The sequence below is a fragment of the Lonchura striata genome, chromosome 5 (assembly GCF_050655825.1).
Source record: "Lonchura striata isolate lonStrDom1 chromosome 5, ASM5065582v1, whole genome shotgun sequence".
Classification (NCBI taxonomy): Eukaryota; Metazoa; Chordata; class Aves; order Passeriformes; family Estrildidae; genus Lonchura; species Lonchura striata.
Genome location: NC_140707.1, coordinates 3,322,459 through 3,347,826, shown reverse-complemented (window position 1 = coordinate 3,347,826; position 25,368 = coordinate 3,322,459). Strand labels below are relative to the sequence as shown.

The 25,368-nt window shown below is 51.6% G+C and overlaps 1 protein-coding gene across 1 annotated transcript; it reads left to right on the top strand.

Moving 5' to 3' along the window:
- Nucleotides 1-587: 587 nt before the first annotated feature.
- On the top strand, nt 588-8,154 carry LOC146767131 (uncharacterized). Its single transcript, XM_085581127.1, has one exon. It carries the CDS (start codon nt 2,188-2,190, stop codon nt 2,986-2,988), a length of 801 nt encoding a protein of 266 aa, XP_085437253.1. The 5' UTR covers nt 588-2,187; the 3' UTR covers nt 2,989-8,154.
- The last annotated feature ends 17,214 nt before the right edge of the window (nt 8,155-25,368 follow it).

Below are 25,368 nucleotides of genomic sequence, written 5' to 3'. Positions count from 1 at the left end.
CCTGACCTCCTGCTTTTCCTCTCCTGGAAACCGGGGATGGAAAGGATCTGGATCAGCTGGCAAATTTCGAGAATAAGACCCTGCTGAAATCATCCCAATCCTGAGTATTTTTCTCCTTCTCCTCTTTTCCGTCATCCTTTTTATTACCACATAGATTCCTCCTGCTGCCTCTTGCTGTAATGATATTGCTGCACACTCCCCTTCACCTGATCCCTTCCCAGCACACCAACACCCTCCATTCCCTTGTTTTCCAAATGCCTTCTCAATTTCCCTTATTTCCTCCCTGGGTGTCCATGTCCTTAATTACCTCTGGGGGAATGTGCAAACTACCTCAGCATTCTCCCAAGGAGCCCTTCAGAGACATTTTGGGATCATCATCCCTTTGGCCAGGACCCTCCCTGGCTTTCCCTTTTCTCCCCTCCATGGGTGCCCTGCCATGTTCACTCCCCGAGGATCCCAGGACACTCACTGATGAGATTTTCAGTGCTCTCTCCCTGCTGACTCTTCACAGACCCCCTGATGTGTCACTCATCTATCTCCTGGTCACTCCCGGGTCCCCAATCAATCCCCGGTGCCGCCGCCAGCCAAGGGAGCCGATCACCCAAAGTGGGTGAGGCACCTTCAGCTGCACTCCCTGCCCGCCACCCCGGACGGTGGAAGGAATTCGGGATGAGCCCCAGGGTGTGCGAGAAAATTGACATTGCCAGAGGACTCTGTCCACAAAGCAGAGAGAGGTGTCCCGTAAAATAATTTCATTACTAATAAAAGGGAGAGGCCATGGGACATTCCCCATCGGCTCTCTCTAAGTATTAGAGGACAGAGCCTCCTTTTCATCCTAATTTTCCCGGCTGCATCTCCCTTTCCCTTTCTGTGTTGGCTGAAGTATTTGAGAGGTACAGACATCCCAATCCGCCTACTATATACCCCCATTAATATGCACCCCACTATTGCACAGCAGATGATATTCATGGCTCTGTTAAGGCTTTGTTGTTCTTCTGGAAGTTCATGAATTGAGCAGGACCTTAGCTGAGCAGCAGTGTCTGTCATCAATTAATAACATTTTCTGAAACAGATGGCTTCTCCTGTCACTTCCTTACATAAAAGTTTTCTGGCCCTATCTCCGAGCAGATTCAGAGCATCTGTTTGTAAAGACACTTTCCTGTGGTTCCTTCCATGGGGTCCCCCGTTTGTGGGACATCCCCCCTGGAGCAGGGTGTCCCCTCTGTGCTGCAGCCCCAGGGCTCGGGCAGAGCTCAGCCAATCAGAGCCCGCGGCGCTGATGACTCACCAGTTGCCAGGCAGACTCGCAGCTCCCCGCGTTCCCCACCTGGACCCCACCTGCGCCCCCCCTCGGCCCCATGGCCCCGCGAGGGGAATTTGGGGAGGTGGGAGTGGGGCAGCGCCAAGGCCGGGCCCCCCCGCGCTGTCCTGGCGGGAGCGGCTGCAGTGGGGACCGAGTGCGGGCGGGAGCGGCCGAGAGCCCAGCGCTGCCCCAGCCCGACCTGCCCCAGCTCCATCCCTGCCCCTGCGCTGGGATGCTGTGGGGCTGGGGGGAAGAGGGAGCCGGCAGTGGGTGCTGGGCCTGGGGGCAGGAGGAGAAGGGAAGGAGAAGCAGGCTTGAGGAACAAAATGGTGAAATGATGGACATGGCAGGAGAGGGTGGGATTGTGCAGGAGAAGGAGGAACAAGAGTGTGAGGAAGAGTAGAGACACAAAAGGAGGAGGAGGAGGAGCAGAAAGAGGAAGCAGCAGAAGGTTCCACCCTTCCCTGTGTCTGCAGCCTCCCCCCAGCCCCAGGAGTGCTGCTCCCCCCACATGCACAGGTGACTGTGGAGGGGGATTCATGATTTTCAGGGGGTGAAGCTTGGTGTTTCTGAGCTTTCTTGGGACAAATGTTGGTGCTTTGGTTGTATGTGGTAGCTGAATCTTTATGTTTTGGAGGAGGTTTTTTCTGACTTGTTATGTTTGGGGAGTTTTTGATCTGTGTCTTGGAAGTTTATGGAATTTTTGGGCTGAATCTTGGTGTTTTGGAGGTTCTTACAGACGCAAGATTCCCAATGATTTTCTGAGATGAACTTGGGCAAGGAGGAACCTCCAGTCCAAGGTGCTCTCCTCTTGTTTTTCCCTCAAACCAGGATTTTTCATTCCCTGGGCTTGGCTGGATGGAGGAGGAGCAAAAGCCCCTGAGATGCTGCAGGAGGAGGAGCTGCAAACCCAGCCCAGGGAGCTGCGGGGAGGAAAGAGCCCCCTGAGCCAGGAAGGCGGGCGGAGATCCAGGCGGAGCTCGGAGCTGGTGGAGAAGCCTCGTGGCAGGGAGAAGCCCCACAAGTGCTTGGAATGTGGGAAGGGTTTCAACCGGAGCTCCACCCTGATCCAGCACCAGAGGATCCACACTGGGGATCGGCCCTACAAGTGTGGGGAGTGTGGGAAGTGTTTCATCCAGCGCTCTCACCTGGTCCATCACCAGAGGATCCACACTGGGGAACAACCCTATGAGTGTGGAGAGTGTGGGCAGGGATTCAGCCAGAGCTCCTCCCTGATCCGGCATCACAAGAGGATCCACACTGGGGAGAGGCCCTACGAGTGTGGGCAATGTGGAAAGAGCTTCAGAGAAAGCTCTGACCTGTTTCAGCACCAGGTGACCCACACCGGGGAATGGCCCTATGAGTGCTTGGAATGTGGGAAGAGCTTTGAGTGCCACTCTGCCCTGAGAACACACCAGCGCATCCACACTGGGGAGAAGCCCTACGAGTGTTCCCAGTGTGGGAAGAGGTTTCGGACCAGTTCCCATCTCCTTGTACATGAACGGATTCACACAGAGGAGAGGCCCTACCGCTGCCCTGATTGCGGGAAGGGCTTCAAGCACAACTCCCACCTCATTGTGCACCGGCGCATCCACACCAGGGAGAGGCCCTACGAGTGTGGGGAGTGTGGGAAGAGCTTCTCCACGGGCTCAAACTTGACCCAGCACCAACGGAGGCACCACTAAAGGAAGTTCTGTGAGTGCCTGGAGTTAGGGAAGAGCTTGGAGTGAGGGAAGAGCTTGGTGTGCTGCTCCAGCTCCATTCCCCATGGGAGGATCCGAGCTGGATGATCCTCAGTGAGCCCTGTTGTGCAGAGCCCTCCTGATCCTGCTGATCCTTGGTCCTGGTGATCCATGCTGGGTGTGGGGAAGGTGTTGGCTTCTTCTCCTTGTGCTGCTGTGATTTGGGTGGGTTCCCATAGATTGGGGGTGGGAGGTGAGTGGTGGGTCCTGGTGCACTGTGGGGGGCTCATGGCGTGAGGGGTCCCAGCACTTTAGTGGGTCAGAGCACAGGGAGAGGCAGTGAAGGGAGGGGGTCCAGGTAAACTGGGTGGTTCCTGGTGACAGTGGGAGTCCCTGCTGACAATGGTGGGGGATACGACTGAGTCCTAAGGGAGCCCCCCCCGTGCAGTTCAACCCCCTTGTGACCTCTCAGCGCCTGGGTGTCCCCAGTCCTGGCGCTGTTTCCAGGGGGTTCCACGGCTCTGGGGGATCAAAGGGGAGGGGGCAGAACCCCCGTGATTGGTGGGGGGCACAAAGGTGGGTCCGGGCCCGGTGTTTGAGGGGGTTGGTGCACAAGGTGGGACCCGGCCCCTGTCGCAGTGCTCAGTGATGGGGGGATCAATGCACAGGGGTTTCCCGGTGCTCGGTAACTGGGGGGTGTTGGAGTCCAGGACATCCCTCTGGCTGCCCTGGATGACTCAAGCCCTTGGCAGGGGGTCGGAGGCCTTGGCACGGTGTCAAGGACACCGGTGGCTTTGGTTTTAGCCCATGGAGAAAATTTCCAACTTGGGAAGAGGAATTACAAGCAACAAGGGTTTGAGTAGGGTGGTAGGTGAATTAACACAGGGTGGAAAAGTAGAATTTTGGGGTTTTAAAATAGGGGGTTCAAGGGAATAAGATGGAGGGATTTGGGCGTGTCCTGACCTTCTTCTCCTTCTTCTTGCCCTCCATGTCTTGCTGTGATGGTGACACTTTTCTATTGGTTGAAGGTAGAGACACACTGTCCAACATAAATGATAGATATTGGCACGTTATTGTAAACACAGTACAGGTAGTTTTTAGTGTAAAAGGCAAACAGCGCCCTGAGGGCAGGGAGGCTGCCACAGACCGAGCTGCCAGACAGCTCAGCAGAGGGGACAAAGCGTGTTGGAGACAGGGGAAAATAAACGGCCCTGAGAAGCAAAACTCCGCATCTCAACTCCTTCTCTGGCCACGCGGGCTGGGAGAAAAGGACTTTTCACAATCTTGGGTGTGGGAGGCGGGTAGGGGAAGAACTATTCAGGGTTGCTATGGGAAACAACTACTACATAAGATTCCCACCCCCTCCTTTCTGTCTATCAAGTGTTGTATCCTCCCCCACTTCCTGTCAGTCATTGTTTGCTCTATCCCTCTGTTCTAGAAAGCTCTGTGTTCCTCGGTTTCCCATTGGTTCCCCCATGCAAACCACCCCTTCCCCTTACCCCATTGGTTGTAGTTACATCACTCCATTGCTACTCTGTGGGTCTCAGATTCAGTCAAAGAGAGAAACGGAGAGTTTCTATCCAGGCAGAAGCCTGGGAAAGAGTTGGAGAAGAATGTAAATAATTCTTTATCTCTCTTGTTGTTCACATTGTTTATAGTTAAGTTCTATCGCTGTGCTTCAAGCGCTCTGCACCAATGGTGTGGTTGTTTTCATTTCAGGACCAATGGAATTGGTCCTCATGGAGCTCTGTATAGAAGAACAGTGTATTTTGAATAAATCGGAGTTTTACTCTCGGCAGTCTTCTGACTCAGTCTTCTCATTCCCATTCTTCCTCGAGAGCAACATGTGGTGACCCCAACATGATATGGCACATTACCCTGAAGGGACAGGGTATGGTGACCTGACGTGGAATTGCACCCTCGGTTGCAGACCCAAACCTGGCATCTTGCAGGGGGTCTCCTGCTGGCGTGGTTCCACGCCAAGAGCCTGGAGGCTGTGCTCAGACACCTTTGCCTTCTTAATGAAAGGTGATGCTGAAACTGCATGCCTTCCAGAGAAGGCTTGTCCTGTTTGGACTGTGGGCCTGCTCTTAGAGGCCGGAACTGCGTGGGACGGGTTTTCCCTGAAGGAGCAGACTGTTGGACTCTTGAAGTTGACATCTGCTAGGGAAAGGTTTTCTAACAATGGGAAACCAGCCATCTGCAGTCGAGCGAGTTGTCTTGACTGCCTGGCAAGCCTGTATCCCTCTTGTGGGAGCTTGGCTCTCTGAGGAAGACATGGTCAGACTCTTGAGTTGGGCTCGGGACCGGGGATTTTCTGCGAATCCTACGTCCCCCTTTGATCATAAGGTCTGGCTCAACTTGGGACGCTGTCTCATGGCACAGATGTGCAAAGGGGATGCTACGGCATCTGAATTGGCTCCAATCTGAGTGGGCATTGACATAGCCTTGGACACAGGCAGCGATTCTGACCGGAACATTTCGGGATTCCGGACATGAACCATGCCGCAGCCCGCACAGCGGCTGGCTGCGCAGGCACACCCTGCCCAGAGAGTGGTGCCAGTGATATCACCCGCCCTTCAGGAGGCAGCCAGGGTGCCTTGGCCACAACTATCAGCTTCAGCACACCCGGCGTTGCATGGACTGCACGGGGCAGCCTCAGACTGGCAGGACCCACAGCGCCCCGCTTTCCAAACTGTATTTGCGGGGGGCCAGCGCTGCCTGTCACACATCACGGAGTGGGGGTTGCCTCCCTCCCGACTCCTTCGCTGATGGAGCCTGCACAGATGCCACTGCAGCCTTTGGTCCATCCCCTGGGACACTCACCGCCACCCACGGGGATTTCAATTTGTGCCGGCAGGACATGCTTTGACTCCTGGTCTGGCCCTCTGCGTGCCGTGCGAACCAGCTGCTTTGATTTCATTTACGGTGCCGGCATCAGTTGTCCAACAGCACGTCTTGGGCGGGACAGCCATGTTATTCTCCACCCTGCCCACTGTGGGACGGACTCCCATGCCGGGGGTGGTGCCTGCCTTCCATGCCATGCCTGCCATGCCACTGCCCCTGCTGACAGCGGGCTTCACCATCCTGCCCACCACTGCTCCAGCAGCAGCAGCAGCCTCGCCTCTGCCCAGCCTGGGACCGCCAACGTCACTCTCGGGAGAAACCACCTCAGCCACGGCGCTGCCCGCTGCAGCTCCAGTGCCCGTGCTGCCTTCTGCATTGCAACTGCAAGTGCCAAGAGCGCTGCCACTGCCGCCAACCTCGGAATCGGCAGAAGTGCTGCGGCCACTACCGCCAGGAGACATGGCAACACTGCCCATGCCACTCACTGTGTGTGAGAGGTGCCCACAGGGCGCTGCAGCTCCTGCCACCGTGCCCCCTGAAGCTGGCTTATCAGCAGCGACTCCGCCCTGCGATCCAGCGGCCGAGACCCCCATGCTGGACATTGAGTCCAGCCTGTTTGTTTGCAGAGCCTGAACCCACCCCGTCACTCCCTTTGCTCCCTCCAGACTGTACCGAGCTCTGCCCCTCCAAGGGAGAGGCAGCGGAAGGGGTCACCAGCCTGGTCCCCAGCAGCACCACTGCTGCTGGTCCCAGAGGTGGGAATGAGGGGATGGGGACGCAAATCAGGGAGCTGTGTAGCGAGGAATTGCATTCCGCAGCAGCGCAGACACACTGGGAAAGAGGAGCAGCCCGTTGTACTGGGTGGGCTTGGGTGGAATTTTATATTCCTGGGGAAACACCCCTTTCTCGCACCCTGCGGGTCCTATGAAGCGGATGCCGAGAAGCTGTGGGAAGACCCATGGCTAGGCGGGGTGGGGGAAGGGCAGAAACTCAGAGGGATTGCTGGGTTTCTTGTGGTCTGTTGGGAGCATGCCCTGAAGTATAAGGTTGGGAGAGGTCACGCATTTATTGATGGTCTTGGAGTGTCCCAGGGACCCCAAATTCAGGGGCCCCAGGAAATACCAAAGAGAAGCTGGGGGCCGAGCCAGGTGAATCTTGGCTCAGCAGAGAGCCTGGGCTCCCTGCCCCCCTGGCCGGATTTGGGGCACTTGGCCCTGCCCACGGGGCCGGGTCCCCCGCCTTGCCAAGCATCGCTGGGTCCTAGAGCCCACCACTGGCTCTTCAGGAAAAAAAAAAAAAAAAAAAAGGCAGAAAGAGCTGTGTTTTCACTGACAGCTCAAAGTACTGGAAAGCCACGAATCAACCTCAGCCCAACTGATTGAATTAAGGGCTGTGGCCATGGCATTTCAGAGATTTCATGGCATTTCAGAGGTCTCTCAAGTGTTTTGAATTTGGTCCTTTCTGAATTGGGTCAATTTAATTCAATTGTTTTGAAAGCTTTGAGGATGCAATTTGGACCTTAGTTCAATTTAATCACTCAAGCTGACCATTGAGGACATGACTGCATAGGCAAAGCCTTGCATGATTCTTCTATCAAGTGCACACACCTTGCAAAAGCAATTCTGATGAATGCCAACCAAGGCTTCACCTGCTGCACCTTACTGTCTGGGACAAATTCCAGAGGCCTAAAGGTTTTGCAGCTGTGGTAAACAGATGTTATTCATCTTGCCAAATTCAAATTTGCCTAATTTGGGTATGTGCACGTGTTGTAAGTACCTTCTTTTCTCTCATGTCATGCTCACACTGGGAAATGGGTTTTGACAAGTTGGACTGCCAGTCCTTTGGCAGTCTGACAATGAGTTGTTATTATCTTAGAGTTGGTAACTGATTCCTTGAAAATTTTAAGTTTGGAAGCTCTTTGACCGTTCTGAGCCAACATCCAATGAGGTTTTGAATTATCAACGAGTGAACCTCGGAGTTGTGTTTGTCCTCTTTTCTGCAAGAGGCCTCACAGAAAGGAGACAAACACTGACTCTTTCTTTAAACAAAAAGGGGAAAATGTGGGTCTCAGATTCAGTCAAAGAGAGAAATGGAGAGTTTCTATCCAGGCAGAAGCCTGGGAAAGAGTAGGAGAAGAATGTAAATAATTCTTTATCTCTCTTGTTGTTCTCATTGTTTATAGTTAAGTTCTATCACTGTGCATCAAGCACTCTGCACCAATGGTGTGGTTGTTTTCACTTCAGGACCAATGGAATTGGTCGTCATGGAGCTCTGTATAGAAGAACGGTGTATTTTGAATAAATCGGAGTTTTACTCTCGGCAGCCTTCTGACTCAGTCTTCTCATTCCTGTCCTGCCTCGACAGCGACAACCGTCCCCGACGACGTCACAGCAGTGACATCGCTGTCCCTGCAGCAGCCTCGGGATGTCCTCTGTGAAAAATGCATATTTTATGGTTGGCTTTTGCAAGTATTAAATTGAATAGGATTTGTATTATGTTACATTGATTAGTAGTGCTGTATTAACATTTTAATGGTAGGGTAAATGTAGATTTGTGGTTAAAACGGAGCTTTTGTGGTTAAAATAGAAACTCTGTGCGTGGGAAGAAAGGAATGAGGTACTTGCACCGGGACGGCAGCCGCAGGACACCGAAATCTTCCAGAGAAAAAGAATTTACAGCTTATTGTAAATGCAGGCGAGCCAGGGGGAAGAAATGACGATGCCTGACTCCAGCTCAGGAGGATGAATGGTTTCTTTATTAGAACTATACTAATATACATTAATATACTGTTTAAAGGAGATACTAAAACTACAAACGTGCTTCTTCTATTAATATACTGTTTAAAGGAGATACTAAAACTACAAACCTGCTTCTTCTATTAATATACTGTTTAAAGGAGATACTAAAACTACAAACTGCTTTTTCTAACTCCCAAATGTAACTCCTCACAACTCGTGACCCTCTCTGAGATTCCAGCCCCAGGTGGGTTGGATTGGCCCCAGGCTCAAACGATCCTCACCAGAACCCAACCCAGCAACCACCCCACAACAATTTGGGTAACAAATTGTTAAACAATTCTCCAAACTCGTTTCACATGCTAAAACAAGGAGCAGAAACAGAAATTGTTTTCTCTCTCGTTTCCCTCTGTGCTCCTCTGTGGAAAATGCTGGGAGGCAGAGCAATGTGCTGCCACAAGGGCTCCCTGATTAAAGGAAATTCACTCTCCGTGCCCCGCTCAGCCCTGCGGGCGCCGCGGGATTGAGAAGAGGCTGCCACTGCTCCGGGCTCTGTGGCTGGACAGGATTGATGCATCATGCATGAGATCGATGAATATGCAACAGGCTGCTGCTTTTGGGTTATTCCTTGTTCAAGGCGTGGCTTTGGCAGCTCAGTGCCCGAACCATCCGGACGTCCGTAATCCCTCGCTTTTTATTGTCTTGTCACTGTCCTGACCTCATTGTCCACATTGTTATTGCTCTGATTTAATTGCTGTTTTTTTACTAACTGTTTTATTACTAATAAACTTTTACAATTTTAAAACCCAACTGACTGGTGTTTTCCACAGTGCCCAAAAACATCCAGATGTCCAAAATTCTTCACTTTTTATTGTCTTGTCATCGTCCTGACCCTCATTGTCCAGATTCTTATTGCTCCGATTTCATTGCTATTTTTATAACTATTTTGTTACTAATTAACTTTTTGAATTTGTAAATTTTTAAATTTCAAAAACCAGCGAGTGGTGCTTTTCACAGTGCCCAAGAACTCCTGGATGTCCAAAATTCATTTTTTATCATCTTGTGGTGTTCTCATCCTCATTGTCCACATTTTTATTACTCTGATTTTATTTAGTATTTTATTATTTTTTGGTTTGTTTGTTTTTTTTTTTTTTACTCACTATTTTATTACTAATAAACTTTTAAAATTTAAAAAACAACTGATTGTTATTTTCCACAGTGCCCAAAAACTCCTGGATGTCCAAAATTCTTCATTTTTTATCATCTCGTGGTGCTTTGACCCTCATTGTCCAAATTTTTATTACTCCTATTTATTGCTATTTTTATAACTATTCTATTACTAATTAACTTGTTTGAATCAGGAATTTTTAAAATATTTTAAAGAACCAGACTGGCATTTTTCACGGTGCTTTTTATTGCTCTGATTTTATCGCTATTATAATTATTATTTCATTACTAATTAACTTGTTTAGTTATTTATTACTAACTAACTTGTGTAATAATTAGTTTATTATTAATTAACTTGTGTAATTAGTGATTAGTTTGTGATTTTACAGACCTGTGATCGGCGCTTTCAGAGCTCGCGGTGAGTGGGAAACGTTACACGGGAACGAGCTTTGGATCGATTCCTGTGTGATACTGATCAATAATCAATAATCAGTAACTAATGCAGGATCAATTCCTGTGTGATACTGATCAATAATCAATAACTAATGCTGGATCGATTCCTGTGTGACATTGCTCAATAATCAATAATTAATAACTAATACTGGAACTATTAATTTGTGATATTGATTAATTAATAATAAATAATTGACATTGGATTGATTCCTCTGTAGCATTGATTAATAATAAATAATAATGAAGAGTGGATAAAAGTTTCTGTAATATCGAGTGATTAATAATTAATAATTACTAATATCTAATAATATAGATTGATTCCTTTGTGATATTGATTAATAATTTATAATTTATATCGGATTATTTTTAACATTGATTAACACTATTGGATTTGTTACTTTGTAATATTAATAATAATTAATAATATAGGATTGATTTCCTTGTAATATTGATTAATAATAAATAACTAATAACATAGGATTAATTTATGTGTAATATTGATTCTTAATAATCAATAATTAATAATTAATTTTAGATAGATTTCTTTGTAATATTGATTAATTAATCCTTAATAATTAATAATAGATCAACTTATTTTTAGTGTTGATTAATTAATAATCAATAGTTGATATCGGATAAATTTATTTGTAATGGTTAATAATTAATAATCAATTATCAATAATCAATAATCAATAAATAATATTGGATTGATTTCTTTGTAATATTGTGAAAAATGCCGATTGAATGATGCACTGCTATTGATTATTGATAACTCCCTGCTATTGATTATTGATAACACCCTGCTATTGATTATTGATAATCTACTATCAATTATTGATAACTCACTGCTATTAATCATTGATAACTCCCTGCTATTGATTATTGATAATCTGCTATTGATTATTGACAACTCACTGCTATTGATTATTGATAATCTGCTATTGATTTTTTATAACTCACTGCTATTGATTATTGATAATCCACTATTGATTATTGATAACTCACTATTGATTATTGATAACTCCCTACTATTGATCATTGCTAACTCTGCTATTGATTCAGATGTGTGGACATGAAGGAACAATGGGAAAGGAAATCTCCTTTTTTTTCCTTTTTTTCCCCATTTTTTTCTCCTTTTTTTGCCCCTCTCTCTCCCGTGACAAAAGTGAAGATTTGCTGAAAAATCGATAAAATGGGAAACGGAACTTTTTAAAAATTGCTTTTTAAAAAAAATCCAGTGAACAATTGAAGCTGGGTAATTGGTTCTTTAATGACTTTAAATTCGTGCTTTGGGTTTTTTAATCAATGCTTTAAAAAAGAACCTTAAAATCCAAACTGGAACAAACTCCCCAAGTGTCACCAACCCCACCGGTGTCCCCAATGTCCCCAAACTCCCCAAATGTCCCCAAACCTCCCCAAATGTCCCCAAACTCTCCAAATGTCCCCAAATATCCCCAAACCTCCCCAAATGTCCCCAAACTCCCCAAATGTCTCCAAACCTCCCCAGATGTCCCCAAACCTCCCCAGACCTCCCCAAATGTCCACCTGGGCCATCCCCGCCATGTTCTCCACGCTGGGCCTGGTGGCACCTGTGGGGACATTGGGGACACGTCACCAACACCCCCGGGTGGCACCGACACCTCCGGGTGGCACCGAGCCCGTCCTGGTGGCACCGGCCACCCCCCGATGTCCCCAGCTCTGCTCCTGATGTCCCTTAGGAGATCCCAGTCCTGTCCCCAGTGTCCCCAACCCCATCCCAGCTGTCCCTATCTCCATCCCTGTGTCCCCAACCCTGTCCCAAATATCCCCAACCCCTTCCCAGGTGTCTCCAACCCTGTCCCCAGTGTCCACAACTCCATCCCAGGTGTCCCCAACCCTGTCCCCAGTGTCCCCAGGCATCCCTGGTGTCCCAAGACCCTCCAAACCCCGTTCCTAATGTCCCCAAGTGTCCCCAACCCCACTCCTGATGTCCCCAACCCCATCCTGGTGTTCCCAACTCTATCCTCAATGTCCCCAACACCATTCCTGATGTCCCCAACCCCATCCCAGGTGTCCCCAACCCCAGTCCTGGTGTCCCAAGACCCTCCACACCCCATCCCTGATGTCCCCAGTTGTCCCCAACCGCATCCCTGATGTTTTCAAGTCTCCCAAACTCCATCCCTGATGTCCTCAGGTGTCCACAAACCCTGTCCCTGATGTCCCCAATATGCCCAGCTGTGCCCAAACCCTGTCCCTGATGTCCCCAAGTGTCCCCAAACCCCATCCCTGATGTCCCCAGGTGTGTCCTCAGGTGTCCCTCACCTGCCACCACCACAGTGACCCGGTGTGGGGTGTCCCACGCCGCGTGTGTCACCAGGCAGCTGTAGCTGTCCCCCGGCGCCGCCACAGCCACGCGCAGCCCCGCGCTGCGGCTGAAGGTGCCGTCGGCTGCACGCCGGTGCCCGGAGCTCCAGCTGGGCCCCAGGGTGGTCACCGGGCTGTCCCCCGAGGTGTCCCCCGAGGTGTCCCCCAGGTGTGGCCTGGTGTGTCCGTGGGCACGGTGCTCCCAGCGGATCTCCACATCCAGCGGGAAGAAGCCGACGGCGTCGCAGCGCAGCTCGGCCGGGAGCCCCGGGGACAGCCGGGACGGCAGCAGGGACACCCGGGGAGGGACTGGGACACGAGACAGTGAGCTGGGGATACTGGGAGGGACTGGGAAGGAACTGGGAGGGACTGGGAGGGACTGGGAGGGAACTGGGAGGGAACTGGGACATACTGGGAGAAGACTGGGACATACTGGGATGGACTGGGAGGGACTGGGACATACTGGGAGGGACTGGGACATACTGGGAGCCCCGGCCCCGCCCATTCCCGGCACTGACCAATCACGTGCAGCCGCAGCACCTGCTGCACCTGCCCTGGGGCGCTCACGGAGCAGACGAAGGCGCCGTCGTCCGACCCCGAGAGCGGCGGCAGCTGCAGCGACACCTCCCTGGCGCCCCCCGGCGGCTGGGAGGACCGAGGAAACGTTCGGCCTCAGTGGCGCCCCCCAGTGACCGGGAGGACTATGGCCGTGCCCAAAAACCCCCAAAAAACCCCCAAAAAATGCCCCCAAAAACGACCCCCCTAAACACAAAAAATGCTTCCAAGCCCCCCCACAACAAAACCCCCCAAAATCACTCACCGAACCCCCCCAGGACTTCCCAAAAAATGTCCCCGAAAAATGCTCCCAAAACCTTCCAAAAACCGTTCAATGCCCGCAGTGCCCCCTAGCGGCCGGGAGGACCAAGGCTTTCCAGTGCCAGCGGCGCCCCCTGGTGGCCAGGATGACAAAAGCGGTTTCATGCCCCCAGCGCCCCCTAGCGGCCGGGAGGACCGAGGCTGCCCAGTGGCGCCCCATAGTGGCCAGGAGGCGGCCGGGAGCACCCGACACCCCCCGCTCGGTGGCGCCCCCCGCTGTCCCCGCAGGGCTCCGCAGCCCCTCCCCTCCCCTCACCTGCGCGGTGCCGGGGGGGCTCCCGTGGCCCCCCAGGAACAGCAGCACCCCCGGCACGGCCTCGGTGCGGCGGGCGGCGGCCGAGTCGAAGGACAGCAGGCGCCGCGTGGCGCCGTGGCGGTGCCGCAGCCACTGCAGCGTGAAGGGCTCGGCCGGGGGCGTGAAGGCGCAGTGCAGCCACCCCGGCGCCCCCAGCAGCGCCCGCGTCTGCGGCGTCCATGTGGACACTAACAGGGACACTGAGGGGTGGGACAGGGCGTCAGGGGTGCGGGGACATCGGGGACAACAGGGGGACATTTGGGATGTGGGGACATCAGGGATGTGGGGGGACACTGGGGACATCAGGGACAATGGGGATGTGGGGGGACATCAAGGATGTGGGAACATCAGGGATATCAGGGATGTGGGGACAACGGAGAGACACTGGGGACATGGGGACAGTGCAGGGGCATAGGAGACATTCGGGGACATGGGGACAATGTGGGGACATTGGAGACATTGAGATATTTGGGCCAATGGGGAGGGGACACTGGGGACATCAGAGACATCGGGGATAATGGGTGGACACTGAGGACATGGGGACAATGCAGGAGCATAAGGGACAATAGGGGGACATCAGGGATGTGGGGACATTTGGGGGGACATCAGGGATAACGGGTGGACATTGGGGACATCAGAGACATCGGGGACATTGGGAACATCGGGACAGTAGGGGGACACTGGGGACAATGGGGACAATGGGGATGTGGGGTGTCCTGGCTTGTAAGATAAGCATGTATTCTATTTGCCATCTGTTGGAGGTTGGGCAGTTTTCTTATCTCTTCCAAGAACAATGTCTCCCTCTGGGGAGATATCTTCTGTTCATGGATCATTGAATGACTCACTGCATGACCAGTAAAGTTACATCATCCCAGTGTGAGATGCTCCACCCAGAGGGAGGAGCCAAGCATTCCTACCTGCATAAAATCAGCATTTTTGAGACACTGGCAGACACTTTGCTGGATTCCCAGAGAAGCAGCTTCTTCTCTGCTGGATTCCCAGAGGAAGACCAGGCCCAACTACTACCAGACCTTCAGAGAAAGCTCCACCCTTCTAGAGATCACCGCTTCAGCAGCATTTCATCTGCCACTCCAGGAGGAGCAGCCACCATTTAACTGGACTATTACCAACACCCTGACTCCTCAGGGTGTCAGGTTTCTGACTCCATCACTAGTTTTGTTTGTACTAACTGCATTTTTTTAAATTTAGTTTTTTTCCTAGTAAAGAACTGTTATTCCCATTCCCATATCTTTGCTTGAGAGCCTTTTAATTTTGAAATTGTGGTAATTCAGAGGGAGGGGGGTTTACGTTTTCCATTTCACAGAAGGGTCTTGCCTTCCTACACAGATTCCTGTCTTTTCAAACCAAGACATTGCATCAGCCCGTTCAGGGAAAACGGCTAAAGATGTCTCTAGAACTTCACTGCTGCTTTTGTAACTCTTGGTATACCACCTGAAGTAAAGGCAATGGCCCAGCTTATACTTCCTGCTGAGTTGCTACCTTTTTTGCCTTTGGGGAATTATGCACAAAACAGGTATTCCTCATTCCTCAAAAGGCCAATCTGTCACTGAACATGGCTCCCTCAAGCGTCTCCTGGTACAATAGAAAGGGGGGGCCAGAGAGGACAACCCTTCCGAGAGACTGCAGAAAGCCTTTTATGTGTTCAACTTCTTGAAATGATCTTTGATGGACCCCAACCCCTGATTGTTTGACATTTTAATTGTAATTCACAATTGCAACAAAAGGAAAAATCCCTTGCCTTAGTGAAGGATCCAGGATCTGGTAAGATATTGGGGCTTTATCCTTAGGTCACCTGATGTCACCTGGTGTCACCACTGAGTCAGGAACAAGAGTCAGGCGACACATAAAATCTAACTCTCTCCAGGAGACTAATACTAATTTTATTAGGAACCCATTTCTTTTTATACACTGCTCCAACACCGACCTGACTGGTCCTTTAATCAACACACTTCACATGATTGGCTTATTAAGGAAACACCCTTTAGTAAACATCTTATAAGAAAACAACTGTTCAAAACACCAGCTGCAAGATTGCTTTAATTCTTTCTCTCAGCCTTCTCAAAACTCCCCAGAACAATTCCTAGGAAAGTTTACCTGGCTTTCTCTCTGACCAGGCTGGGGTAGAGGTTTTGCTTGCATGTCCACAGAGAATGGTTCCAAGTGGATTCCAGCAAACAATGTGAAGGCGTTTTGAGATTCTTTGACTGCATCACTTGAAGATTCACCTTGAACATCAACATTGGAAGAGAACCCTTGTGAACAGGACCTCGCCACCACATCAGCACCTGTTTAACCTCTAACAGACTTATGCCCTTGGGAAAATGGTTATGATTACCCAGTGGTATCAGGGCTTACAGGCCTAGATCAGCTTCTGGGGGATTGGAGACTTGGTGGATGGATAATAAATTTAATTAAAATAGGCTTATATGTATTAGGATTATATTATGTATTGTTATGCTTATTCCTTGTATTTTATATTGTGTGAAAAAATTAACAGACAAATCACTTAAGAATGTATTTTTGTTTGAACAGATAGGGGGAGGTATGGGGAATAAAACAGAAAGTACAGTGGAACTGATAAAGGGGCCTGATATCTTCTTCTTCTTCTGCCTGATTGAGCAGAAACCATGGTAGAGACAGACACAGAGAAAGTCTCCCTGGGCAAGAAGTGACCAAGAAACATATTGTGAGACATAGTGATAAAATAATGCTACCAGGTCATGTGATGTCATAAAGAAGTGTAACCAATGGGAAATTGTTACCAAAAACAGAGCCCTATATAAGCACCATACAAGTGAAACTATATAAACACCTGGTACACTCAATAAAATTGGCTTCTGATCCCAACTCAGATGCCCCCGACTCTCCATCATTGATAACCCCTGGTCTGGGTGATCCCTGTTGGGTTGGGGGGAAGGTGTTGGAGAGATTTCTTTCCCTTCTCCTGCTGTGATTTGGATGGTAATAAATTCCCTCCCTGTGCCCGGGCTGGGACTGTTTTGCCAGTGCTGGTGCTCGGGGCGGGATCTCTCCCGATCCTTTTCCTACTCCCGCCTTCCCTCAGCCAATCAGAGACAGCGCGGCTGATGACTCACCAGTTGCTGGGCAGACCCGCAGCGACCAGCGGTCCCGGCCGGACCCGCCCGCCACGGCCCAAATCCTCCCAAATCCTCCCCAAATCCTCCCCAATCCTCCGCAAATCCTCCCAAATCCTCCCCAATCCTCCCCGAATCCTCCCGAATCCTCCCCAATCCTCCCCAAATCCTCCCCGAATCCTCCCCAAATCCTCCCCAATCCTCCCGAATCCTCCCCAAATCCTCCCGAATCCTCCCCAAATCCTCCCAAATCCTCCCAAATCCTCCCGAATCCTCCCTGCCCCATCACAGGGGGTCCTGTGCAAGGCCACGGGGAGCGGCTGCGGCCGCCGCTGGCTCAGGAGCTCTGTGGGCAGGAAAGGGGGTGACACTGGGACTGGGGGTGCTCGCAGGGCTTCCCTTAATGGTGCCTCCTTCGGTGCTGGGTCAAGCGAGAGCTTCTGGAGAATCTCTCCCCACACACAGGACACTCACCGGGCCTCTCCCCGGTGTGGATGTGCCTGTGGGTGACGAGGCTGGAGCTGTGCTTGAAGCCCTTCCCGCACTCAGGGCAGCAGAAGGGCCTCTCCTGTGTGTGAATCCACTGATGCACTGAAGCATGGACAGACGGCTCCTCAACTAATTAAAGCTGGAAAGAAGGGTATTTTATTGCAGTGCTGGACACATGTGGAATCATTTCCAAATACATGTGCAAGGAGTTGCAGACTCCTGCTTTCTATTTATACAGAAAAGGTTTTACATATCCAAGCTGTTTCTAAGGACACATAATACATAATCATTACCTGCCCGCTTCGTATTATAATCAGCTGAATATCCATTACGGCTGTGCAATCGTGTTTCCTTAACTGGGTCTTTGGGATTTTGAAATAAGGGAGTGGGTGTAAGGGAGGAAGAAAGCTGTCTTCCTCAAGGTAAACTCTTCACCCATGGCCAGTTTGCAGGACTTTTTGATCTGCTGGTCACGGTAGCGTCTCCTAACTGCTGATTATTCTTAAGGCAAGATATTTCTATGGTCTCTGCTCCTTCGCAATTCCTACATCTATCCCTGTCACTCCTAGCTTTACTTTTCTAATATATTTGCTACTCTTTAACTAAGGCATGTGATTTTTGCTAGCTAACTTGGCTTCTTAACTAATTTTAAAATCTTAACTAAAATATGAAATCTTCTACTATCTCAGTTATATTCCCAGCTGTCCCCTTGACTCATCCACAGTTTTCAATTATCCTAAATACATTTCCAGCTGACCCCTTGGCTCATTACGATGAGATTGGAGCTTCTCAGAAACCACTTCCTACACTTGGGACACTCATAGGGCCTCTCCCTGGTGTGAATCTTGTGGTGCTGATGAACATGGAGATCCACCCAAAGCCCTTCCCACACTCCCCACACTTGTAGGGCTGATTGATTCCCCATCTGGATCACCTGGCGCCAGATCAGGTCTGATCTCCGGAGCTCCAGCTGAAGCCCTTCCCACCACATTCCAAGCGCTTGTGGAGCTTCTGCCCACCATGAGTCATCTCCACCATCTCTGAGTGCCAAATGGATCTCTGGCTGCCTTCTAGGCACAGAGGGGCTCTTACCTCCTCACAACTCCCAGGGCTGGGTTTGCAGCCCCTCCTTGTGTGGGATCTCCAGGGCTTTTCCTCCCCATTGGGTTCCCATGCTGTGGAGCTGCTCAAAACAGCCTCAAAACAGAGGTTCTGAGCAGCGATTTGTCCTCCCAGGTCTCTGTCTGCAGCTCAGTGCCTGAGGTAAGGAAAGAAAAGAAGAGGAAGGGATGTGGAAGGAAGAAGGATAGAATGAGAAGAGGAAGGAGGGTGGACAAGGAGAGGATGGGATTTGCCTCCATGCCAGAGGGAAGGGGAAGGAGATCCCACCAATTCGTCCCTGGCAGGACAGCGTTGGCAGCAGCGCTGTCCTGCAGCCAGGGGCAATGTTGGGCTGATAGGTGGAGCAGAGGAGAGGGGGAAAGGGGCAGTGACTTCCTCCTCACCTGCCTCAGTGTTCCATGCTATCTTCCTTTTCCTCACAGCCTCCACCAGCTCCACCTGCACAAAGGTTGGGATGGACAAATCCCGGCTTGGGAGAAAAACAAAGGGTGAGCACCTTGGTCCTGCTGCCCAAGTCCAGCTCGAGAAGTCACCACCCTGTTCACAGTTGGATGGGCCCAGACTCTGCTCATCTCCAGAGTCCCCCACTCCTCCAGGCTGCTGGGATCCCCCAGCTCCAGGATTGGCCATTGCTGCTCTCCCCACTCCGATGCCAATTGGAACCCCAAAACCAATGTTCCCCCCAAACTGTTACCACTGCCCCAGCCAGTACAGAGATCGCTACAGGAACCCTTCACAAGTCTCCAAAGGGGCATCTGCGTCTCACCTTTGGGGCAATGCAAGATCCAAATATCCCTTTCCCTGCAAAAAAAACTCCCAGAGACCCCCCAATGGATTTGGGGTGAGCTCCCCCTCCCCACTTACCTGCAGGATCTGGGGCAGTCAATGCTGCCATGACCAGGGGAGCTGCAGACTCAGCAGAAGGGCAGACAAACCGTGTGGATCTGCTGCAGTTCCTCCTCTTCCTCCTCCTGTTCCTGCTCCTTCTTTTCCCTAACCTCCTCCTCATCTCTCTCTCCTCTTCCTATTGCTCCTCTCATTGACCACCCCAAATCCCCCTTTCCTACCCACCTCTCTCCCATGGCTGCAGCACCAGCGTTTGGATAGAGGGAACCTCCCATGAGCCCCCCAGGTATGGGCAGGGGGCTTGGGGACCCACCCAGTGCAGATCCATTCCCCCCTCCCAGAGCCTCACGGAAATCACTCCAGGGATCAAGCGATGGGGACACTAAGGGATCCCCATGGAACCACCCATTTTTGATCCCATCCCCACCCTTCCCTCCCCACTCCCATTGTTCCCCCAAACCAAAGACCCCTCCCAACTCAATCTGAGGGTCCCATTCCTCTCCTGGTCGGAATCCTCTTTTCCCCAGCTCTCCCACCCCTTCCCCATTGTGCCTCCAGCTCTACCTCTCACCCCTGGGCTTGGATTTGGGGATCCAGGCCCCTCCTGTTCAGTTTGAGGATCACATCCCCCTTTCCCTCAATTCAGGCAGCTCCTGGCAGCTTTTTCCTGGGAGGAATCCCTGAATTTTGGGACTTTTAGGATGTAGCTTAGGAGGAGGACAGCTCTGTTGGGCTTTCCCCTCCCTGTTGTGACCCCTCAGCTGTCCCCGACACCCTGGGGGTGTTGGGATTTCCCTCCCAGGGACAAGGACATTCATCCCCTTCCAGGAGCCCAATGCCCAGCTGGGGCTCCAGGTCAGGGGTCCTTGAGCAGCTGCCCCAGAACCTCCACCAGGGTCTCCCAGCGCAGCCGGAGCCGCTCGGCCTGGGCTCCCCAAAGGCCTCAGCAAGGTCCAAGTCCTGCCCAGGAACCCTCAACTCCCTCAAACCCAGCATCCCCCTCATCCCCTGCAAGTTCCTCCCATGGCACCGGCCATGGCCATGTCCCCACTTGTCACTGGCCATGTCCCACCATGTCCTCACCCATGGCTGTCTCCCCACCATGTTTCCATCCCTGTCACTGTCCCCCACGTCTCCATCCATGCTTGTGTCTCCCCATGTCCCTAGGGATGGCCCTGTCCCCCTCCATGTTCATTCGTGCCCATGTCACTCTCCATGTCTAATGCTTTTTCTCTTTTTGAGCCTGGTCTTATAAGCTCTCAGAGATAAGCATTATACCCTTGATAGCTCAGCTACCTCAGGTGGCATAAAACAAGCAGGATGGCTCATGTGACAGTGTTGGGAATAAAAAGTTTTAATAAAAGGCAAAAATAAAAAAGCTTTTTACAGAGAAAAGCCAAGTCAGGGCAAGAGGTTCTTGCTCTTGCTAAAACACTTCACAAAAGCAATTAACTTCTTTTGTTCTCTTCTTTTCTAGGGAATTGCTTAGGTGGGACTTTTTGGCTCCTGTCCAATTAGCTACCCTTAAGTTTGAGGTGAAGTCCCAGAGGTCCTATGAGTTGTCTTTCAACCAAATTGAGGAGAGAAACACCTGGCCTTTTGTCCTTTTTAAGGGAACAAAAGGTTAACTTGTCTACTCTGTCAACAGAGGGCACATTCTTACACGTGTCCCACCATGTCTGTGTCCTACCATGACCACATCCACTAACTTAGTTCAATGTCTATTTTTACTTCAATATTGGATATTTTAAAGGGATAAAGAGAAATGAAAACAAAATCAAGGCCAAAAGAAAAAGACTTCCATGTCCATGCCGGCTGAGGATCCACGTGCTTGGGTGCAGGGAGGAACCTTTTTGGTGGAGTTTCTACCCCACTGTCTCCAAAATCTTGGTCTTTTCCCCAGTTTTTCCACCATCTGGCTGCAGAAGACACCCTTGGGCAATAGGAAATCAAAATCGTGGAATCCCTGAAGTTGGAAAAGACCTTGTCCTGGGTCAGAGCAAATTTGGGAGAGAACCTCCAAAGGGATTCCTCTGGAAAGCAGATTCAATTGGCTCCTCCCCCAGCCAGTTTGGGAAAAGTATCTCCTTGGAGAACAGTGGAAAAAACTGTTTTTTAAAGAATAAAACCTAAACAATATTAAACAATAAAACCTCTTGCTGCTCTAAAAGAGAGACAAACTCAGGAAGTCCCTCCGTGGGTTGTAGCTCAGCTCACTCAGTCTCTTATCAGTCCCTCCAGTGCTGGAAATGCCACAGTCCAGGCCTGGCCTGCTGGGCCACAGGTGTGAGCTGCCGGTGCTCTTCTGGGTGTTCAGGCCAGAGCAGGTTTAAACAGGTCCAAAGAAAAGGGAAAAACAGCCACAGTCCAGGGAACTTCTCTGCCACAGCTAGCTAAAACTAATTAACAGCAAAGGAGAGCTCTGTACCTCTGTCTGTCCATCTGCAGCAACCCGGCCCAGGAGCAGGAATGTGGAGGAGTGAGTGCAGTTTCTGAAAACAAACTCTGCCCTTCTCTCCCTCCTTTGCTCTCGGAACAAGTCTTAAAGGTGCAAAAATTATAATTCACCATAAACACAACAAACAACTGGAGATACAAGCATCATATAGTCAACCTAGGGCATACCTCCAAGACCATTCAGTATTCCTTGATGCCACCAGAAGATAGGATTGAATGCAAAAGATTTTATGGAGTTGGAAGTCATTAAATCTGCTCTCCCCAAGGAATTCCCATTGTTGGTCTGTGCCCCAGTGGATGTTCCTGCCACTGGGTTTATCTAGGTGCCCACAGGGAACGAGGAAGATGTGGAGCCTCCCAGCCAAGAGTCTTCCCAACACAGATGACCAGGCCCATAGATCACCAAGACTGCCCAATGAATGTCACTGAGGATCATCCAATGTGGATCCTCCCATAGGGAATGGAGCTGGAAGGAGCATAAGAAGCTCTTCCCACCCTTGGGGAACTCACAGGGCTTCCCCCCTTAGTGGCGCCTCCGTTGGTGTTTGATCAAGTTTGATCTCTCTGAGAAGCTCTTCCCACACTTCCCACACTCGTAGGGCCTCTCCCCGGTGTGGATGCGCCGGTGCACAGTGAGATTGGAGTTGTGCTTGAAGCCCTTCCCACAGTCGGGGCAGCGGTAGGGCCTCTCCTCGGTGTGACTCCGCTGATGTACGAGGAGACTGGAGCTGATCTGAAACCTCTTCCCACACTGGGGACACTCGTAGGGCTTCTCCCCGCTGTGGATGCGCTGGTGCTTTCTCAGGTCTGAGTGCCACCCATAGCTCTTCCCACATTCCAAGCAGGTGTAGGGCCGTTCCCCAGTGTGGATCACCTGGTGCCGAATCAGGGCTGAGCTTTCCCTGAAACTCTTCCCACATTCCCCACACTTGTAGGGCTTTTCCCCAGTATGGATCTTTTTGTGTTCCGTAAGCTGGGAGTTGAGGCTGAAGCTCCTCCCACACTCCCCACACTCAAAGGGCCTCTCCCCGGTGTGGATCCTCTGGTGATGTCTCAGGCTGGAGCTCCAGAGGAAACGCTTCCCACATTCCTCACACTCGTAGGGCCATTCCCCAGTGTGGATCACCTGGTGCTGGATCAGATCCAAGCTCCGCCTGAAACCCTTCCCACATTCCAAGCACTTGTGGGGCTTCTCCCTGCCACGAGGCTTCTCCACCAGCTCTGAGCTCTGGCTGGATCTCTGCCTGCCTTCCTGGCTCAGGGGGGCTCTTTCCTCCCCGCAGCTCCCTGGGCTGGGTTTGCTGCCACTCCTTGTGCGGGACCTCCAGGGCTTTTCCTCCTCCTCCATTTCCTCCATTTTCATTCCTCCCTGGGAATGAAAAATCCTGGTCTGGGGGGAAAAAAAAGAACAGAGCATCTTGGACTGGGAGTTCCTCCTGTCCCCACTTCGTCTCACCAAGTCATTGGGCATTGTGTGTCTATAAGAACCTCCAAAACACCAAGGTTCAGCATAAAAATCCTCGAAACTTTAAGACACAGATCAAAACCTCCCCAAACATCAAGATTCAGCAAAAAATTCCTCCAAAACAAAAAGATTCAGCCCCTAAAAAAAAATAAATCACCAACATTTAATCCAATAAAGCTAAGGAATGCTATGACTCACCCCTGTGAAAATCGTGGAACCCCTCAACAGTCACCTGCTGCATGTGGGGTGGCAATGCTCCTGGGGCTAAGGGGAGGCTATAGATACAAGGAGGGATGGAACCTCGTGGTGATCCTTGTTTCTGCTCCTCCTCCTCCTGTGTCCCTATTCTTCCTCACACTCCTCTTCCTCCTCCTATTCCTCCTTCTCCTGCACAATCCCACCTCTTCTGCCACCTGCATCGTTTGACCATTCTGTTCCTCCACCCTGCTTCTCCTTCCCTTCTCCTCCTGCCCCCAGGCCCAGCACCCACTGCCGGCTCCCTCTTCCCCCCAGCCCCACAGCATCCCAGCGCAGGGGCAGGGATGGAGCTGGGGCAGGTCGGGCTGGGGCAGCGCTGGGCTCTCGGCCGCTCCCGCCCGCACTCGGTCCCCACTGCAGCCGCTCCCGCCAGGACAGCGCGGGGGGGCCCGGCCTTGGCGCTGCCCCACTCCCACCTCCCCAAATTCCCCTCGCGGGGCCATGGGGCCGAGGGGGGGCGCAGGTGGGTCCAGGTGGGGAACGCGGGGAGCTGCGAGTCTGCCTGGCAACTGGTGAGTCATCAGCGCCGCGGGCTCTGATTGGCTGAGCTCGGCCCGAGCCCTGGGGCTGCAGCACAGAGGGGACACCCTGCTCCAGGGGGGATGTCCCACAAACGGGGGACCCCATGGAAGGAACCACAGGAAAGTGTCTTTACAAACAGATGCTCTGAAGCTGCTCGGAGATAGGGCCAGGGACCTGTACATAAGGAAGTGACAGCAGACACAATCTGTCTCAGAAAATGTTATTAACTGATGACACAGACTGCTCCTCAGCCAAGGTCCTGCTCAGAAGTTCCAGAAGAACGACAAAGACTTAACAGAGCCATGAATATCATTTGCTATATAAAAACAGGGAGCATATTATGGGAGTATGTAGTAGGTGGATTGGGAAGTCTGTACCTCTCAAGTACTTCAGTCAATGCGGAAAGGGAGAGGAAGATGTGGCCAGGAGAATTAGGATGAAAAGGAGGCTGTGTCCTCCAACACTGTCCGGGGCGGCGGGCAGGGAGTGCAGCTGAAGGTGCCTCACCCACTTTGGGTGATCGGCTCCCTTGGCTGGCGGCAGCACCGGGGATTGATTGGGGACCCGGGAGTGACCAGGAGACAGACGAGTGACACATCAGGGGGGTCTGTGAAGAGTCAGCAGGGAGAGAGCACTGAAAATCTCATCAGTGAGTGCCCTGGGATCCTCGGGGAGTGAACATGGCAGGGCACCCATGGAGGGGAGAAAAGGGAAAGCCAGGGAGGGTCCTGGCCAAAGGGATGATGATCCCAAAATGTCTCTGAAGGGTCCCCTGGGAGAATGTTGAGGTAGTTTGCACATTCCCCCAGAGGTAATTAAGGACATGGACACCCAGGGAGGAAATAAGGGAAATTGAGAAGGCATTTGGAAAACAAGGGAATGGAGGGTGTTGGTGTGCTGGGAAGGGATCAGGTGAAGGGGGAGTGTGCAGCAATATCATTACAGCAAGAGGCAGCAGGAGGAATCTATGTGGTAATAAAAAGGATGACGGAAAAGAGGAGAAGGAGAAAAATACTCAGGATTGGGATGATTTTCAGCAGGGTCTTATTCTCGAAATTTGCCAGCTGATCCAGATCCTTTCCATCCCCGGTTTCCAGGAGAGGAAAAGCAGGAGGTCAGGATGGCAGGGGTTTCTCTGTGCTGGCAGCGGCAGCACCGGGCGCAGAGGTGCGGCACCGGGAGCACGGGCTGGGGCCTGTGGGGAGCTGCGGGGCCGGGCCGGGGCTGTGGGGCAGCCGGGGCTCAGCGCCGGGCGCTGCCTGACCCCACCAGCCCCGGGCAGGGCCGGCAGTGGCCCCCGGCCCCCAGGAGGCTGCGGGACGCCCCGGCCGCTGCCCGGCCCCGGGGAGCTGCCGGCCCTGCCCGCCGGGGGGGCCGCCTTTGGACACTGCG